This window comes from Ambystoma mexicanum, chromosome 11, assembly GCF_040938575.1.
Source record: "Ambystoma mexicanum isolate Mex_15411 chromosome 11, UKY_AmexF1_1, whole genome shotgun sequence".
Taxonomy (NCBI): domain Eukaryota; kingdom Metazoa; phylum Chordata; class Amphibia; order Caudata; family Ambystomatidae; genus Ambystoma; species Ambystoma mexicanum.
The window spans coordinates 1348550982-1348563644 of NC_090934.1; the positions used below are offsets into that span (position 1 = coordinate 1348550982).

General features: G+C 43.6%; 1 protein-coding gene across 2 annotated transcripts in view; it reads right to left on the reverse strand.

The window, feature by feature from the left end:
- The window catches only part of NEDD4 (NEDD4 E3 ubiquitin protein ligase), a 2630465-nt gene that overhangs the window by 2312126 nt on the left and 305676 nt on the right, over window positions 1–12663 (reverse strand). For both annotated transcript variants that reach the window (XM_069624887.1, XM_069624886.1), the window contains one exon: window positions 4370–4408. In XM_069624887.1, coding sequence (XP_069480988.1) covers window positions 4370–4408 — 39 coding nt within the window. The remainder of the gene's footprint in view (window positions 1–4369; window positions 4409–12663) is intronic.

Sequence of the window (12663 nt, forward strand, 5' to 3'; positions counted from 1 at the left end):
CTGGGAAGAGGTGTGTCTAGCATTAGATGAGATGGCAGATCAACCAGTGGAATGGACCCCGCGAGTGTGCCTGTTGGGGGCAGTTGAGAAAATGGACCCGATATGGAGGAAGCTACTTAACTTGAGGCTGCTCCTGGCCAAGAGGGCAATCTTGCTCAAATGGTAGAGTGCAAACCCCCCAACCAAGGCGGACTGGGACAGGGACATGGTTTGGGCAAACGACATGGAGGAATTGTACATAGACTCTGTACTCCCGAGCAAGAACACTCTGACCTTGAACAGTAATTGAAACTGTACAATGTATGAACGTACTAATATTACAGCTAAGTGATTGTATTACCTGTGTGCAACAAAAATAAAAAAAATAAAAAATTTAAAAAAATCTATCGATATATCACCCAGGTAGTCTAAAAGACCTGTATCACTGCACAAGTTTTACTCTATAGTGTTGCAAGCAGCCAAACCACACCAAAGCAGAGTATCAATATATCAATTGCAAGTCTGCTATTGGATAGTCCTACCGCTAAGTAACAGGATCTCAGATGAGCAAAAGCGCACCAAAACAAACTATTTTTGAAAGGGAACACTACCCAATTATAATTCATTGATTCTTTAATGCATCGAGGCTGTTATATACACCATATACAGCAATGCCCCAATGAATCCAAGAACAATCGCACGTTCAAGGTCTCGAGCAATTAGATTCTTTTGTGTCTTTAAAACTTGTAAAACATGTTTGAGTCAACTCATGCAAATCTGTGTGCAACAATAATTCATTCCTAGTTATGCGCAGCACAGAACACTTTTTAGTGATCACCTTGAACGAATAACCAAAACTAAAATATCACTGGATAACACAAGAGAATAGGAGAAAGGTGGCTGAATCGCACTCTCTCACCCTCTGTGTGCAGAGTTACCAGTTGTTTGGCACAGAGCAGTGAAATAACACTGGATTGTACTCCAGCTCCCCACCTCACTGCCTAACAGCCCAACAGCAAACTTGTAGACACTTGGGGTGCATGCGCACACTGTTCGGTTTTGTAGGGTTACCGGGATGGTTTAGGGGGCGGAGTCACACAACGCTATAAGAACAAACATAGCGCAGTAAGTCAAATGATATTCTTAAAAGGCCAAGTCTTATTGCCAACTAGAGTCCACACAGAGCGAATGGAACCAATGTATAAATTGGTATTCAGTCCTCAATCACAGAGAAAGTACTTAATGTTAATCACTGTGCGTTTTTCGCTGCCGCAGTTCATATGTGAACTTCCTCTTGCAGACTACGGCCTCTCGTTCTCCACAAGGTTCTTGCAATAGATGCTGCGTTTTATCCAAAACTGCTGTCAGCGTTTCCAAGGTCTCCAGCCCAACAGGTATGGGGCGGTCGGAATCAGCACCAAGGGAGGGCAACACTGGTTATAAATGTACGCTGATGAAATGCTCCTATACCTGCAATAGCCAGAGGAGAACCTACAATATATTTTAGAGGTAATGGCACGATATGCGATACTGTCGGGAATAACTGTTAACCCGCAAAAATCAAGTATATACCCCCTGGGAATGTATGTAGGAACGCCTAAGCACAAACTACCAGTATTACCGATAATCTGGGAAATTGAGACGTTCTGATACCTAGGTATTGATATATATCACGACCCCAAAGCAGAACACAGACAATACGGAAAGGGTGTCATCTAAAATTGAGATAAGCATGGCATTTTGGACCAAACCACCACTGTCCATGATGGGGAGAGCAGCATTACTGAAGATGGTGGTGCTGCCCAGATCATTACATTATTTTGCAAATATCCCATATGCAATACCCAAAAGGTTCTTCTTGAAACTACAGAGCATATGCAGGGGCTTTATGTGGCATAATTCAAGAAGCGGAATAGCATTGTGGAAACTACAAAATCCATATGAACAAGAAGCCATAAAGTTGCCAAACTTCGAAGTATCCTCCTTGGCTAGTCAGCACCAAAACATGGCGAAATGGTTATCGGAACAGACACCCGAGTCCAAGCTGCTGATCGCCGAGTGTGTCCCTTATTTTCTGAATGAAAGAATGTGGCTACCGGAAAAAGGTAGAATCGGGGAAGGCAGGTTGTTAAATCTGGGAGAGGAAATCTGGCAAAGAGCTGTCGATTGACAAACAACCCACCCTGTGTTCCCTGCAGATACCACTGGTAGCGCTGGTAGGAGTAGATGAACAAATCAGGATAAACATCAGACGGAAGTGGGAACAGCTGCGGATAGCAACGGTAGGCGATATATGGATAGACGGGGAACCCAGGGATTTTGAAAGGCTGGTAGAAGACACAGGATTACATCGAGGACAGCACATAACATATTCTCAGCTCCTGAAGTTTATAAACAGCACATGGTCTGCAGCCATACGAGCCCGACAACCAGATGCAGTAATAGAAACATGTTATGATGTGTCAGAAGGAGGACATGAGGTCTCCCGTATATATGAGGTGTTGATGTCTAAGATAGGGGAAGAGGTGGTCCAAACAAGATTAAACTGAGGAGGATGTGGGAGAACCAATTGAAGATGGGCTGTGGAGTAGAGTGCTGTCCAGACAAGTGATCGACTGTAAATTGGTCGAAAGACAAATGGTCAACGTAATTTGGTTGAAAACCAAATGTTCGAATTTTTTATTTCATTTATATATGTATTTTTTTGGTTTTCGTTTAGGGAAAAAAAGGGTTTTTTAGAAAAAAAAGGGGGTTGGGGGGGACCCCCCCCCCAAAAAAAGGGGGGTGAAAATTTAAAAAAAAAAAAAAAAAAAAAAAAAAAAAAAATCGACCATTTTGCTTTCGACCAAATTGGTTCGACCATTTATCTAGTCGACCAAATTTTTTCGACCAAATGTCTGGCAACCGAGTAGAGTGCAAGGGTAACATAAGGTGTCAAGAAATGTGCGGTTACAACAAATTTAGTTGTACGTGACCCACAGAGCATACTTAACCCCTAAGAAAATAGCGAAGTTCAACCATACAAGTATACAGACATGCCTGAAATGTGGGGTAGTGGATGCTGGAATAGCACATATGTTTTGGTCATGCGTAGAGATAAGTAGATCCTGGGGAGAAGTAGCCCAAATCTTGGCCAAAGCGGAGATCAACTTAGATGCGAGTACCCCCTGGGCATGCCTTTTGGAGGGATTCCCGAGGACGCGTAGGGCCAAGCATGTAAGCAAACTGAAAGATCTGGCATGTTTATTCGCGAAAAGCAAAATTGCGATGAGCTGAAAATTGAGTATGAGACCGTCAGCACAGGCATGGTGGCGAGACTTAAAGAAATGGGTGAATGTTGAAACAGTGGTGTGGCAATAAGCTAGGGGAAGGAATGAGGACCCGGAGGAGGGGGGACTGGATGCTTGGAGGCAATTGGTGGTGGCACTAACCATATCGGACCAAGATAGTCCGGAGAGTAGCAGTCACAGAGGGGAGACATGATCGCGAATAGTGCTGGGCTGGGTGGGGTGGGAAGGAGGAAGGGGCAGTGAGAAGTAGGCCGGGAAGGGGTAGTTACGGGTTGGGAAGGGAGAAAATGTAGCATACAACTGTATGTGTAAAGTGATGTTATACAATGGCGATTGTGCTGTATGGTTATATGTTGTAAAACCAATCAAAATTGTTTAAAAAAAAGAAAAAACGTTGTCAGAGGAAGATGATTTAGAGAAGACAGCATTTCTGTGATTCCTTGTAGTGCACCTTTGGTATTGAGGAGGACATTTGATTTTAAGGACCCAAAAGGATTCTTTCTTTTGTTAAAATATGTTTTGGTGTTACAACCTTAGGGTTTACCACCTGAGATTTAATAGGAGGTTGAGATACATTAAAATGACAATAAGCCACAACCTCTTCTGGCATAGTGGTAACAACATCCCTGTTAGAGGAAAAACACTCATCTCAAGGAATCTCCTCACTACCCTGGGCTCTGTCTGCGCCCAGGTGATCCACTGGCAGTGCACCACCCCCAAAGTTGGGATCAGGAAGAGTCTGCCCTCCCCCGGACCCCTGGGAGGAGACTTTAAGCAGGGTTTCATTGAGGGATCCGCAGGATTCTACACACCTGTCTCGCAAATTGCATGTCACTCTGCCATCCTTAATAGGCCATCTTAAGTTAACTGGCAAATTCTATTATCCAGCAACCATATTTTCCCAGGGTGCTGGATAACTTGTCTTTTCCTAAATTTGATAAAGTGAAGACACAATGATGCATAATAGTAAACACTTTCACCAATGACAACTGATAGCCAAACACATACATTACAATATGTTAAAGTCACATATTTACAATTGTTATTGCCTTTCAGTACTTCACATTATTCTTATGCAAAAATGATAAAAAGATACTTACTCTAAACAGTAGCTCTTCGTTCCACTTTGGGCTTAAACTCTACACAAATCAGAAACAAAAAAAAAAACAAACTGGAATTATGATATAGAATGAGGCATACAGTCAGGTAAAAAATAAAAGACCACAATAAATGTAAAATAAGATACATACAGTTTTTAGCAATGTTACACACTAAGTGCATGCCGTGCAAAATGCCTATTTGTGTGCAGTAGCACCTAGAGCATTCCAAGTACAGATGGAATTACCAATAAACAATCTCAGGCCAAAATAACTAGACAGACTAAAAGAACATGGCAAAATACTACTTTATTATTAGCTCAAATAAAGTAGGGAAACCGGGTGAACAAACCGATTGCAGCTCACTCACATTTACATTTCAGTTACACAAAGGCTTTATACCTCGATGTACGTCAGCTAAGATGTCACCCTACGTGGCAGATAGTAAAAACCTATTGCAAGGAGGGATTGGTTAAGGGAACATATATACCTTTAGTTCGTTCAGGTGTATGTAACATAATTGGTGTCTTTCTATCTGGTAGGCACGCCTACCTTGGAAACAAGACAATGTGGAGTGAAACAGGTTCAATACCCAGGTCCGCGCTTAGAAACCTCTGGTTATTAAGCATATTATAAGTACCAATTATAATTATAACTACCTCTAACTACGTATAATACAGATTAATAGCAGAATAACAGCAGCCAAATGGCCCCTGCAACAATGTATGGTACATCGCCACATAAGCCCTCATGATTGGTTGGCATTCTCTCCCAACCTTGGACATTCAGTTTGTTAGCAGCACGTGTGTAACACAAAACCCACCTGCAGAAAACAATGTCAGACCACTGCGATTTTGGCCAATTAGCCTACCATCTCTCATCAGTTAGGCCCTAAGCCAAGGTTTCTTCTTCGTAGTTGACCTTGCTGACTGTTCTCTTCCTTGTGGCTTTAAAGGGAGTATAGGTGCATCACTATCTTCAATTGGAGCTTAATGAATGGGCCTGGTTATCCAGTCCTGAATAACATGTGAGAAGACCATGATTTTGTCATTTTTGACCTTTTATTTAGTGCTATTTGATTGAATTGTACTGGATGCGATTACTTCTCTTGGCCTGTGGAGACTTGGTTGCTCTGTCTTGCACATTTGCATATGTTTTCTGCATCTTTGATTATTCAATACTTGGCACTTAAAACATTTTCTCTCCTTTACTTAATCGAAGAGAAATATGTTGTGCGCATTAGTTTATCCTCTTTGATTCCCCTTGTGCCTTGCAGTTACCTCTTGATGTAACATCGTTGATGCCAAGCCAAACGGATATTCTTTGGTCTTCGCATTAAGCTAGTCTCCAGCGCCTGTCAGCTCTGCAGCCTCGATATTGCGCCTTCAGGCTTCTTAGCTCACTATTATACAAAAACAACGTCCATCTTTTAATCATGGCCGCTTTACTAGAGTTATATTTTCTACTGTAGCAAGCTTTGATTTTTTTTTATGTACCTTGTGTTTCTGCGTATGTACATCCACTAATTCTCTTGTCACGGTCACGTATCTTCTTAGTGTACATGATTTTCATTGTATTAGCATAATTGGTTACTTCAATTACATCTTCATTCTTTAAGTAGTCTTATATCGTTTCAGTGCGTCCTCATGTCTTCTCTTTAGGACGTCACTTTATGCTCGCCTGACTTCACTTATAGCTCTTCTATGTCCAATGGTGTTTGCAGACATCCTTCCACCACATCAGTGTGAGGGTACCTTCAATATGTTTGTCTGAGTGCATAACGTCTCTCATATCTTCGATGCGGTATTGGGATCGTACAACGTCCTTTCATAGCCGAATTTTTCAAAGCCTGCCACTTCAACATGCAATAATGTTCATCAAAGTTTTTAGGGGGGGTGGGAAAGGGCAGATTAGGGTTTGGGGGGTTAGGGAATAGGTAAAATAGGTGGCGGAGAAGGGGTTTGTGGGGGGGACACGTTGAGATGCCAGGCTTTCAAAATTCTGGTGATGAAATGACATGTAACCATTGGGATAATATCTGGTGCCATGCATAGTACTTTCTTGCTGTTCTTCTAATATGACTGAGGTGAGGGGGTGAGCACTAGAGATGACGTGTGCATCTGCCTTTCTACATTCCCCCCTCTGGTTGAGCCCTCGACCACCTCTTTAATCTTCTTCACCTTTTCTCCACACTTTTGTTTCTTCGGAATTCATATGTTCGTCACTCCCTTCAGGTCAAATACATTTATTATGTGCTCATCCACACTGCAGGTCATATGGCAACTCTCCCCAGTTGGCTGACAGAATACCTAACGTCCTACATAGTTCTTATGATCCTTGGGGTAATAAAACTTTGTTCCTGGGGGTCTCAGGGGACTTCCTTTCAGGTGCGTAGGGGCAGTGCTTTCAGTCTGTGTGTGTTCGTCAGTCTTTGCATTCATATCGATCATTATCTTCAACCCAATAGCTTTCTTTGCTGTCTTCTTGCACTGTCCTACGATTATTCTCACCAGACCGAATCCCAGCAATGCTAACACTAGTTTTGCTCCAAGCAACTTGAATGCAATTGCCAGCCAGGTTGGAACATACGAGAACAGGGACAAGAACCAATCAGCTTCAGTCTTGTCTACTTCTACCTCCATTTTCGTTTGCAGGGTTGACAGCATACTTATGGCATCTGTCAAGGTTACATTTTGTTAATCATGGGCAGGTGAGTATGTGCAACAGGAAGTCCTGATCCTGGTGCACACGCTGCCTTCCAGTGTTGTAATCAAGTCCAGCACATAACTGTTCTGAAGGGTCATGGGTCTGGTCACCCTCAATTCTTCTCGAAAGGTATCAAATCCTCTTATGGTTTGGTTTATTGTTTCGAACAGCTCCCACCTGGTTATTTGTAACCACTTGGCGTTCACTGCAGTCTGAATTCCTGGGGTAAATATAGCTGTAAATATCACTGCCGTTCTACTGAAAGCTTATGCTCTGCTTGAGTGTCATGATAGGCTTCCATCGATTTTGCTGAGAAATAGTCCTCTCTTTTTAGCCTCTTTCTTTGGCGTGCATCCATTTTTGGGAAAAGTCCTCGATATGGAGATCACTTTGGGGATTCATCAATGCAGGAACATGTATGATCACTATATAGCATATTCCTTTCCAAATTTTAGGCAGCTGTATATAAGCCATGACCCAATCGTGGACAATTAGTATGGCAGTTCCTCCATTCATTCATTCATTCATTCATTCATTCCTGGTACATTAATTATCTGCTCACATTCCTTGTTTTCTCCAGCTTTAGTCAAACCCTTGTTCCTGAAGCACAATGTAGTGTTTTTCATTGCATTATGGATACATGCCCAGCTTCATTTTTGAAACCTGTTAAAAATTTCTAATACTTGGGCCATTCTTTCAGACATTCATCATTCACTATTTGCATGTGTGCTGTCATCAATAAGTGTGCACTAAAGGCTAACATTACGTCTTCGCATCCTGTGCTGGTTGCTACTCGTTCATATAGTAATAGCTGAGGTTTATCCTGGCAATCCTGGCATTTCCCATGTGTCTGAACAACCCACTCTTTTGTGCAACAATCCTTATCGGGTCTCCAGTCATACCACTAAGGGAATACATGAGCATTCCACTTATCTAGGTTGGGTCTTTTCCATTTGCTGCGTTTTTCTGTATTCATCTTCATATGGAAATGTCTTTCTTGATCTCCATCGTAGGGTTCCCCATTTTCCTTCAAATTGTCCTCTTGTGCACGGTGCTAGATAGCTCAGACACCTTGCATCATGTACAGGTATTTCTTTTGCAATTAATGTTTTGGCTGTGCTCATGGTATAAGGGATGAGAGAACACACATAGCAGATCTCATCTGTCATTCTCCTCCCCACAACCTTTACGTGCCGATACCACATGTCATTCATTAAATGGACTGAATTATCAAGATATGCAGTTATATCATCACCATCTTCTTCAGATTCTCTCTTAAGTGAGATAATTTGTTCAGAAATATAAGGGAAAATATTACTCATGCTTTTGTTAGGGATAAAAAATAGAGGTCTCATTGCCTAACACTTCATCTGCATTATTATTATTATATTTAACGAAATGCCATGATAAGAAGGAAGATAAGACATCATTGTACTTAATGAGGTTACAAGAAGTGTTCCAAATAAACGTATTGATCTTCTTACTGGTAGTGTATCTCTTATAACTTGGAAAATACCCATTTTCTTTTCAATTCAATGTATAATGTTTGTCACTTTTAAAAATTACACCTGTTTATATCACAAATTGTAAAATGATCGCAATGATGATCATGAAATTAATATGACTATTTTTAGGATTTCCCAAAAATGTACAATGCGTCGTCTTACTAAAGCCGAGTAAGACGAGAGTATGTAAGTGAAAACAGCATAAAATAATGTGTGCAACGTAATTGTTATAGGTAACAAAGTGTCAAATGCTCTTCTTTGTATTTTATCAAGAACACATTGGATCTTTCACCCATCTAGAATAGTTCTGGAACTACTGCAAAAGTTATTTGTTCTTTCGCCTTAGACTTGGGAATTTTTTTAAACGTTCAAAGTGTCTTCATTTCGATAAATCCTTGTTTTGGCTCTTGGTAGCCGATCTCGTTATCTGTGGTACTTCTTCTCTTGCTTCCCTGTAAACAGGTGCAGGAGGGGTCCGGGTCTCTCCTTTATATGATTTTATGTCATTCAGATGCAGCCAGGCTCTTCTTACTTCGGGTTTCAATGCGGTGGGAGCAACCACCCCCCCTCTACTAGAGACAGTCCTTCAAAACACAGTTTATTCCAAGTGCGTACAAAACTCCTTACAAGCACTTGGTCCCCTGGGTACAAAACTAGGCTGTTTTAGCAAGTCAATGGGATAAATAGTTTGGCTGTCTTCAATCTTCTTTGACCTGTGAAAAACAAGAGGGTGTTTCAAAACCTAGTTCCTGGGGATGCCAGAGTCAGGTGGCCGGAGGAAGGCCATTGCTTTTTGATTCTGACCCAGGGGGTGAACAAGCGAGGGAGGATCACCTGGGTAAAGGGTCCTCGAGGAGCACCCAATGGTGAGACATGGCATCACCCTATTTCCAAACCAATCTAACCACTATCCCTGCTTATTTTATGGGAAACTACAAATCTCATAATTCCTCCCCACTTCATCTTAACAGTACTGCAACAAGGAAGATTATGAATGAGGTCAGAAAAATGAACTCCCCTGACTTGCATTTGCGCTGTCCCTGTAACCAGGCCAGGCAGAGTCAGGCACGTAGCTTTAACACTGTACACCTGCCACTTCTCCCTGTGAACATAAAAGGAGCCACACAGAAGCACACTTTTAGCAAGGCCAGGTCCGAGAAGCAACAGCTCTTCCGGGGCTGATGCAAACCAGGCTAGGGAAGTTGGAAGGCCAACAGGCTGATCTGCAGTTGAAAGGATCAAGGGAAGCCCAGGCAAGATTTCCAAACTTTCAGAATTTGTGAGCGTTCGAAGAGCAAAGGCGAGTGAGCTGAGGAACATAACCCTCAAGGTGCCAGAGAACGGCCTGCACCCCTCCCGGAAGAACGGTGGAGTTGGGGAGGAGCAGAGGAGGCGTTGGTAACACTCTTGAGCTGTAGGAAAAAGATGAAATAAATCCAATTAACACAGCCAGTGAGTTATAGAAGGAAAGAAAAGTCTGGTTGATGTCAACGGGAAAGTGACTGCAATTTGAAAGTTGAAGGTTGAGCATGTACCGAGAAAAGGTGAATGAAGAGAACAATTGTTGAAAGGAAAGGAAACAAAGTAAGAGCTGTCCTGCAAGGTGAAGTCACACATTCGAAAATCTCTGATGAAATGTTATGAATTTTGAAAGATATTGCAGCGGAGATCAAAAGAAAAAAAGTAATTGCGATAAGGAAAGAAAGTTGAATGAGAGGAAAGTGAAATATGTGAAATGTGAATATTGATATTTTATTTCTATTGGGCTCGTACAAAAGTGTTTCAGAGCGCGACAAGGCAAGGGAGGGGAACAGGGGAGAACAAAACAGCAATCTTAATAGGCCCAGTGACATTGAGAATGCGCAAGTGCATGGGAGAGGGGGAGGGTAATGCATGGAAGGGGGAGAAGTGGAAAGTGCAAAGCAGAGGATAAACAGATAAATAACAATAAATAAATAATAAAGGCAACAAACAGTGGTAGAGCAGCCAGCAATTTGCAAGTGCTAGGTTTAAGGCTAGCTTAAAAACCTAGCACTAACCTAAGGTTTAGGTCTGATAATTGCAGGAGGAAAAGGGAGGGGCTGTATGGAAACACAGATACAGACCCCCGTACGGGAGGGTGGCAGGGTGAGCAGGTTCCTGGGCCCGGAGGACAGAGGGTGGCCAGGTGCACAGTGCCAAGAGAGAACAGATCAGCAGGGGAGAGGGGGAGCGAAGGCAGAAGAAAAGAGGAAAGTCCTGAAGTGCTTCTGGAACCGGAGATGGTTCTCCTCAAGTTTTAGAGTGGCAGGGAGGCTGTTCCAGAGGGTGGCCCCAGTAGAAACCAGATCTACCCCCAGCTCATTTCTTTGAAAAACGACTGACCCTGAGGGAGTTGAAGGTAGAGGAGCAAAGAGCTCGAGAGGGGAGGTATTTGCGGAGGGATAGCTGAAGGTATTTTGGACCCAAGCCCCAGAAAGCGTTGTGGACAATGCAGAGGGTTTTGAATTTAATCCTTGCATCCACTGGGAGCCAATGGAGAGATTTCAGAGCTGGAGAGATACGATCCCAGGGCTTGAGCCCAAGGACAAGTCTCGCAGTCCTGTTCTGGATTAGTTGCAGAGGGCGGAGAGTAGAAGCAGGTAGATTTAGAAAGAGGCTGTTACAATAGTCCAAGCCAGAGAGAACCAGAGCTTGGGATACCATGAGCTTCTGGGGGAAGGAGAGGAAAGGCAGAGTACCTCTGAGGAGGTGCAGTAGGAAATTTGACTTTTTAGAGACCTCAGAGATGTGGGTGGAGAAGGAAAGGGTGGAGTCAAAGATGACCCTGAGGTTCTTAGCCTCGCAGGTTTGGGGATGAGGATGGCCAAGGGAGGCCAGCCAGAGAGTGAGGGGAAAGGATGGTGACGGTGTGCCGATGAGGAAGATCTCCGTCTTGCTGGCATTCAGACAAAGATCATTGGCGGCACACCAATCTTGAATGGCAGTTAGGCAATCAGAAATGAGAGAGGGTGAGGAGGTGGCAGAGGGCAGCCTGAAAATGAGTTGAGTGTCATCAGCGTAGCACTGGAAACTTGAGCAGAAAGTGGCAATGCAGTGGGCGCGAATTGCCAGGTATTGGTTGAAAAGCCAGGATGAGAGGTTAGACCCCTGGGTAACAACACAGGTAGAGAGGAAGATCGATGAAAGGAAGGACCCAAGTTGAACCTGGGAGAGTCGATCTGAGAGGAAAGAGGTCAGCCAGGCCAGAGTCTGATCAGTGATACCCAGGTTTTCACAGAGACGGTTGAGCAGGATGGTATGGTTGACCGTGTCGAAGGCAGAAGACCGATCGAGGAGGATGAGGACAGAAGGAATGTTAAAGTCAAGGTTGAGAGCAGATCTTCACGGATGTTCAGGAGAGCAGTTTCCGTGCTTCTGGCAGCTCTGAAGCCAGACTGGTGTTCATGGAGACACCCAACAGAATTGGAATGAAGGGTAAGCTGAGGGATGGCCACCTTTTCCAAGAGTTTGCCCAGAAAGGGAGCAATGGAAATAGTGTGATAGTTAGCTGGACAAGAAGGATCAGCTGTGGGTTTCTTGAGAAGAGGATGCACAAAGGAGTGCTTCAGAGGGGAGGGGAAGGATCCTGGGGCAAAGGAGTGGTTGCAAAAATCAGCACGGGCCGGAGCGAGGGTGTCAATGTGGTCCTTTATGGTTTTAAAGGAACGGGGATGAACCTGTTTTGACGAGGCTTTCATTGATCGGACTTGTCTAGCGACCTCGTCAGGGGAGAAAAGAGGAAAGGACGAGAAGGATAGTGGGGGGTGGTTAAAGGAGGGTCAGCAAGCACAGATCGAAGAGGGCAGAGGAGTGGTGTGGGTGGAGAGGGTGGACAGGATGTCCTGGGTTTTTTTTAATGAAGTGAGAGGCAAGGGCATTGCAAAGAGCCTGGGAGGCAACAGGATGGGTAGAGACTGCAGCAGGGTTGGCCAGCTCCTTGCAGATTTCAAAGAGTTTGGCCGAGTTGTTAGATGCCGGAGAGACATGAACTTGAATGTGGACTCTCTTCTTGGTGAGGACAGAGTCGGTATTGCCTTTGTAGCAGGTGACGGGCCAGTTTGTCAG